The 7,833-nt window shown below is 36.4% G+C and overlaps 1 protein-coding gene across 1 annotated transcript in view; it reads right to left on the bottom strand.

Annotated features, from left to right (window-relative positions):
• Positions 1-1,257: 1,257 nt before the first annotated feature.
• The window catches only part of ATP6V1C1 (ATPase H+ transporting V1 subunit C1), a 31,454-nt gene continuing 24,878 nt past the window's right edge, over positions 1,258-7,833 (bottom strand). The window contains exons 8-12 of the mRNA XM_079107956.1: positions 6,558-6,650; positions 6,383-6,476; positions 4,645-4,742; positions 2,950-3,076; positions 1,258-1,873 (exon numbers count right to left, since the gene is read on the bottom strand). Coding sequence (XP_078964082.1) covers positions 1,778-1,873; positions 2,950-3,076; positions 4,645-4,742; positions 6,383-6,476; positions 6,558-6,650 — 508 coding nt within the window. The 3' untranslated portion in view covers positions 1,258-1,777. The remainder of the gene's footprint in view (positions 1,874-2,949; positions 3,077-4,644; positions 4,743-6,382; positions 6,477-6,557; positions 6,651-7,833) is intronic.

The raw sequence follows: 7,833 nt of genomic DNA, 5'->3' as shown, positions 1-7,833 counted from the left end.
ATTTAGAATTCTGAATGGTAATTTGGCAGTATGTCAAAATTTCAACTATACTTACTCTATGGCACTACAAAGTCCACTTTAGGGTCTCTCCCTCCAGAAATATTAATACAAGTATACAGCAATCTGTAGGAGGATGCTTATTGCAGCAGTGTTTATAAGAAACAAAACCAAACAACCTGAATATCCATCACTGACTAAATACATTATGGCAAAGACACGTGATTTTGGTCAATAGAATGAGGTCGCTCTAGCTATGCTGATGTGCAGGTATTTGGGATGTAGTATTAAGCAAAATGAGTGATAGAATGTGTGTAGTATGATCTTAGTTTTATTAAAAGAAAGCTCCGTATGTTCTAGAGATATAAATTTTAGGATGGCATGGAAGAATGCAAAGTTTCCATTGGGAGTTAGAAACTGGACGCAGTATGGGTTGTTTCCCATGTTCCATGTTTGCTTGAAGTTAATATTAAGTGAAATAACAATATAAAATTCCATAATAAAAAGGAATTTGGAGACTAATTTCCTAAAGGGAATGGACTGTTTAGAGACGCCCTTAAGATGCAAACTTCTTCCTCCCATTTGGAAGACTATGAGTCCACAGGAAGGGCAGCATCACCAGAGAACCCTGCTTTAAAAGCCAGCAATGCCTCTATTTACAGAGGCTGTCAGAAATGACATACTGTCAAAATCAAAGTTTTTATAATTACCTTAAAAAAGAAACATGTGCCAGGCACAGCAGTGCACACCTGTAACCCCAGCAACTCAGGAGGCTGAGGCAGGAGGATCAGGCTGAGGCAGGAGGATCAAAAGTTTGAGGCCAATCTGGGCAACTTAGCAAGACCCTGTCTCAAAAAAGGCTGGGGACGTAGTTCAGGGTAGAGCGCCCCAGGGTTCAATCCCCAGTACAAAGAAAAAAAAAAAAAAAAACAGAAGTTGTTTAAAAAATAAACAAGCAAAATACTTAGACAAATTACAAAACTGCATAGTTTCGCTATACTTTATTCAAAATTGGTCCCACTTATTTGCAAGAACTAAAGTCTAGTGTCCAAATGCAAATACTCATCATATGTTGAAAAATTATCTTCAAATCTGTGCTCTGACCCAAATTTGGCACAATTAAATCATACATAGGTCAGACACAAATAGTCACACCTCAGCATATGACAAGATCCTGAAAGTAGCATAGCAAGTTAGCTATGACATCATTTATTAAACTCTCACACTGAATTGTAATCTGAAGTTACACACACCACAATACACCTTTGCACAGGTAATTTTATTCTCTCCTGTGGGTGTCAACAGTGCTCACAGATTGTAATTTGAAACATTCAGAAAGCACATACCTGAATATCGTCACATTTCTTTACATCACGATTCAGTAACTATGAAACAATTACGTTTACTACATACAGTGAACAAAATGGTATAAGTGTTTACACCATTCCCTTGTAAACAAGGCTTTTGTGCACAATAGGTAACAAATGGAATTAATGCATATCACAATATCAATGAGGAAAGACCTTCTCTTTAAATAAACTATTCTGTTTATAAATAAACTCTGATTTTTTTAGTACACATTTACAGACCTGATCAATAAAAACAATCAATATATATATTTTCTTTAAAAAGAAAACACTGACATATGGACCACTGTGGGAGAACTCACTAGGGACGGGTGGGAGCAAGCAAAGGACAAGAGTTAAAAGTATTATGAGACTGCAGCCTGGTTCTGCTAGCACACACCAACAAGCACAGGGCTGTATGAAGGGCTGTAGTTTTACTTGAATTCCAGCAAGTTGCAATCAATCTTGTAGTACACATAGGGGTAGTATTCCTGCTGGCTCAGGTTTAAGCCAGGAATATCCATGGGAGCCTATGGAAAAAAAAAAAACAAAGACCAGGCATGTTCTTACAGAACTCGGAAAACAAAAAGTACTACCCTTCACCTTTTACTGAAAGACTGTTAGTGCATTTATGTTAATTCAATCAGAGTTAGGGGCACTCTCCATTCTGCAAATGAGGAAGCAGTCTCTAAGAGGCTGACTCAGGAACAGTGCGTCCTAGAAAAGCCAGGGTCAAATGCTGCCTCCGAAGCCCGTGTGTCTACCAGCCCACCATCCTTTTCCATGCATGCTGCAAAAGTGACTTTTTATATCTCAGGCTTAGGATAAGGGCTTATGAGAAAATGCTGTACAAAAATGAATGAAGTAAGTCTTGAAAGGTATCACCTATGTGTAAGAATTTACTGCTAGAAAATTATGTATCAGTTAGACCTCACATTTTATCCACCATTCCATGAAAATGTAGCAAGTCATTTCCCCCTTTCCTTTTGTCAAGAAAAAACTGCTTTTTCATAGTTTTAACTAGTACACATATAGTATACTACCATCCTAAACTAAAGAGAAAAAAAAATCAGCAAGATACATGAAATCAAATATCTAAAACAAAAGCCCACTAAAAGGTTAAACAACTGTTTACACTAAAGAAAAAAAAAAAAAAGGTTAAACAACAACAAAACACACCCATACTTTATATCTTCTTCTGGTTTAAACCATTATAGAAAACTGATAGTTCCCTTTAAAAAGGTTATCTATTGACTCCATTTCTTCTACCAAATAAAACAACTACTTATTTTCTTCCTCTCCACAATTTATAGTTCTAGCAAACAAGTAGCAAGGTTATTTCTGTATTTCTGCAGCTATAAACAGCTGATATTCAGCCAGATAATGACTGGCTTTTAGAAATATCAAAAAGCAAAGCACGGTTCTAACTAACAGAGAACAGGGTAAACACCTAAATTACTTGCTTTGTTTGTCTAACAAACTGAGAACATCAAAGTAATAAAAAGTGATTATCATGATACATATTTACCTCCCCTTTTCTATCTTCTAATAATGTTTTTTCGTCATTCCAATTTCCACTCTGCCAAGCTATCTAGTAAGTACTTACATCAATAATAGCTGCTGCACTGCTGTCTAGATGTTTATACAATTCATATAATACTTCTCTCAGTTTCTTCATTGTCTTCTTATTAGGCTGAAGTAGCATTGCTTGGAAGTTCACTGGCAAACCATACCTTGTAAAAAAGAAATACAGTGTGCAACACAAGTTCATAGATTTCCTTTATAGAGTAAATATCCTACTACTACCCTTCAATCATCATTAATGGGTAGAGGGCATCTCATTTTAATGACTCCCTTCACAAGTTCGAATAATAGTCACAGAAATTTTTGTTATATTTTTATTTTGGGGTACTGGTAATTGAACCCAGAGGAGCTCTATCACTGAGCCACATCCCCAACACTTTATATTTTGAGACAAAGTCTTGCTAAGTTGCTTAGGGCCTCACTAAGTTGCTGAGGCTGGTCTTGAACTTGTGGTCCTCTTGACTCAGTCTTCTGAGTCTCTGGGATTATAGAAGTGTGTACACAGCAGTCACAGAAACTTTTACATAGAAACACAAACCTCCTCTGGTCCTCAATGCCCACTAGAAACTTCTATTTTAAAAATGAGTCAATTACTTGGAACTACTTCAATACTATTCCATTTTTAAGGTAATCTATGAATACTCTCAGGAAGTAAAGATAACATGTAAGGCTACCAGATATTTTTATAATAAACAATGAGATTACCCACATATACTTTGAAAAATTTAAGGAACCTAAAAATAGTGAGTATGGCTACAGATAAGTTTTTTAAAAATATATATATATTTCTAATCTGAGTAACATGTATAGAGGATCACAAAATGAAATTTTAAATATCTCAAAATAATAGAGTATTTCAGGTTAATATGAAATGATTTCAATAAATCATTAATATACTATGTACCCAAACTACATGTAAAATAACTGAAGTATCTTCCTTTTAAACAAACATTGGCTAATATTTTATAATCTACTTTTAACTAAAGTCAAGTGCTGCAGATTGATGCTTTTCACCAGTGACAGCATGTATGCTGTAGTCACATAAGATTACAATGTAGCTGAAAAATTCCCATCACCTAGTGATGTCACAGTCACTGTAATGCACGACTCATGTCTGTGATGATGCTGGTGCAAACAAACCTGTGCTGCCAGTCATATAAAAGTACAGCACATGCAAGCATGTACAGTAAACAAGATGCGATAATAAATGACTGCTACGGTTTAGTGTTTATTATACTTCTTATCACTATTTTAGGAAGAAGTACTTCTCATCAGAAGTTAAAAGGAAGTTTACTATACCACAGTATGCCCTGTACAAGCAACAGCGCTTGGTTACTGGATCTCTGGCCCGCATCAAGGGGCCATGTCATGTGACTGACCCGTACCACCTAGGCCTGTGTAAGGGCATTCTGTGGTGTTTGGACAAGAATGAAATCAAGAATTTTTCAGAATTAAGCTTGTTGTTAAGCAGTGTGTGATACACCTAGAAAAAGAGCCAAGGAGTAGAGCAGCATGTGTCACTTTTTCTAAACCTGGTATTAAAGGACGAAACGACATGCACTTAAAACTGTGTAACCCTGACAGTATTCCCTCAAGACTGGCTTTTTGGTTTTTCCGAATCAATGTCATGGTGCTGGACTGTGTTATAACAAAAAGGTTCAAAGTACCCTTCAGCATCTATGAACTCTTCAGTTCCAAGTTTCCCAACTTTCTTTACCTTAAAACAGACTCAACAAAAACCCTTAATGCTTTCACATGAATCCACGCAATAAACGCCTCACTGAAATTCACTTTCAGCCACCGCACAAGTGGTCCCTTTAAAAAGAAAAAAAAAACACAAAGTTTGATCTTACAATTAGATTTTTTTTTTTTTTTTTAAACTCAGGGGTGCTTTACCACTGAGCCACAACTCCAGCCCTTTTTATTTTGAGGCAGGGTCTCACTAAGATGTTTAGGGCCTCCCTAAATTGCTGAGGCTAACCTCAAACTTGTGATCCTGCCTCAGCCTCCCCAGTCACTGGGATTACAGGTATGCACCGCCACACCCAGCTAGATAAAATATTTTTAGACTTAACTAGCTACTGAGAATCTATAGGAGAATTAAGTAATGTAATTCACTTTTTAAAAGTTTAAGTATTATTTTAGTTATACTGGATATCAAATTATCTTATGTCACTATCCTAAATTAGATTAAAAGGCTAGCCAGCACTGAGTAATCTCAATAGACACTAAAATGAATTGAAACAACTCCCTAATATAGTAAGTGACCCTCTATTCTGTACCAGTTTAGACTACTTTCATAAACATATAAAAATATAAATATTTTGTGAAAGTAGTCTGAACTGGTACAGAATAGAGGGGTACTCTGGATGTGAACACCAAAACATAAAAAAATCTGAATTTACTATTCAATACTCTACAATATTTAATATATTTATATAGAATTTAACTTACAAAGAACTTAGGTTATTAATAAAGATAAACAATTATGTAGGCAAGTCATTCAATATCCAGAGCTCTTAATTTTCCCTAATAAGGGAATTCACCTAGCTCTCTGAAACCTCTTCAAGTTCTAAATTTTCAATGATTCTATGATGTAGTAAATTTCTTTTTGAACTTAAAATATTTATTATGATTAAATGTCTCTTTAAAGAAAAAAATTTCAAATACCAAAACCTCTTCTCCACACTCCAGCTAACAAATACTTGGATAACATCAGGAAGCTCATTGGGATATACCAATCAATTAATTTAAGCAATGAGGACAAGAAAAAAATGAGATCTTTGGTCAAGACATCTATTCTTTAAGGAGGGTCAGGATCTTCCCTAACAAGTTGGTTATGCTGGACATCGCCTGGTCAAGGATGGTTTTCTCCCATTCGAGAAGGTGTGGTTTATGAAGCACTAGGAAATAATTTTCAATGAGATCTGCTTCTATTTCTCCTCACTTTACCAGAGCAACACACTTTTTAACTCATCATGCTTCCCTCTTCTTGTAAGTTTTTAGTATTCAAAATAATCCTGCCCTTGAAGATGGCAAGAAAGTTGGTGCCATCTTTATTTTCCAAATCCAATCGTCTCTGTTCTCTGTTATACCTAGAACATACCAGCTCTTAACAGTTTAAATACAAATTGCTTCATAAAAAGACTGAAGCACTGAAAACACTTCCCTTAAGAAAATGAATATTCTTACTGAAAACAGAACTTCATTACTTAAGAATCATCCTTCTCTACAAATACATTAACCAAAACACTTATATATAAAATTAATTTCTGACATGAACATAGTTGGAGTATTTTGTTTTTGGTAAGTATTTTACGATAACTACAGATCTAAGCCTATTTAGAGGAAATTCATTCTGATTATTCAACAGAAAAATAACTAAAAATGTCTTTAAAACAAAATCAAAGAACTTTTGCTTTTTTATTTTAAGTAAAAGAAAACAGAACACATACAAACTGCTTTTTCTTGTCAGTAGAAAGCCTATTCATTTCTTCTTTATCTGCTTTCATCTCCTCTTCATTATACTGGAAGTCACGAACGATGAATCTAAATGTGGGGATGGAAAAAACTTGTTCATACCATATACAGCTAATCTAACAAATTAAATAAAACAAAAAATAATCTTACTTGTTTTCCCTGGCTTTATGTCTGAAGTCATCAACTGCCTTCCTAAACAGGGTGACATTACAAAGGTAACTGTCTTGGTCCTCTGAGAGAACACTAAGAAAAAAAAGAAGTTCACAGTTTATTTGAAGTTTGACACTTTCTGCTCGCTTTCATACCAAGGGCAGAATTCAGAAACAGGAGGAAGAGGAGCGGCAGTGGGGGAAATGGCCCTTCCCAAACCACCTGCATGCTCTTATCTGTACCACCTCAAAACACAGAGGACATTGTACGTTTGCTTTCTGGTTATGATGCCTTCACATCCTGTATTTCATTTACTTCCTTTTAACCAACAGAATTAAACATTAATTCAATAAAGCATCCAAACTCTAAGAAGCACAATCTTCAGTCTGTCAGGAGGGCTGGTTAGGACATCTCTTTGCCGAACATACTCATCATTTCTGGAAACCTAATTCTCTCCTCTCTTCAACACAACCCAGTCAGCCCCACAGAGGCCTGGCCCAGCCTCTCTGCATGACCACTACCTCATACCTCAGATTCTTTCCTTTTCTACCATCACGACCCAAGTCAAAACCATAAACACAACTGTCTAAATAACCTGTGAATAAAAGCATCTGGGTGCATCTGAGGCTCCACTTCAGGCTTTAAAGATACTCCTGAGGTGGAGCTTCTATTTAGTCACAGCTCGGTGGACATCACTGGGAAAACCTTTCAACACAAGTGCCAGGAAATTTTAACTGTCATATAAATTTGTAATGCGGTGGGGCAAAGTCCACTATTTGGAAGGCCAACCTGTATGACTCACCCGACATGTAATTTGGCTTTCAAAAACTACCAGCAGAAAAAAAAAATTATTGTTGATAGCTCCTTCGCACAGAACCCCCACATGTAAGGTCTATGAAACGGTACACTCGACCGTTCAGCAGTGATGACCCGGGGGCAGGGGAATGTTACAAGAGGCAAGGGGCTCCTTTTCGTTCCTGTATTGAGGGTTTACTAATGTTTATGTCTTTTCTTAAAAAAGGTGCAACACGGGGCTGGGGAGATAGCTCAGTCGGTAGAGTGCTTGCCTTGTAAGCACAAGGCCCTGGGTTCGATCCCCAGCACCAAAAAAAAAAAAAAAAAAGGTGCAACACATAAGAAAACTGTACGTATTCAGTGTGTACCATATGAAGCCTGGACATCTACACATGACCAGGAAACCAACACCACAGTCAAGGTGATAAGCACATCCATCATTTCCAAAAGTTTCCTTGGACCTTTTGTTATTTTAATGTTT

Source organism: Sciurus vulgaris (genome assembly GCF_902686455.1).
Source record: "Sciurus vulgaris genome assembly, chromosome: 1".
Classification (NCBI taxonomy): domain Eukaryota; kingdom Metazoa; phylum Chordata; class Mammalia; order Rodentia; family Sciuridae; genus Sciurus; species Sciurus vulgaris.
The sequence above is the reverse complement of the archived record's forward strand: the minus strand, read 5'-3'. Positions and strand labels throughout refer to the sequence as shown.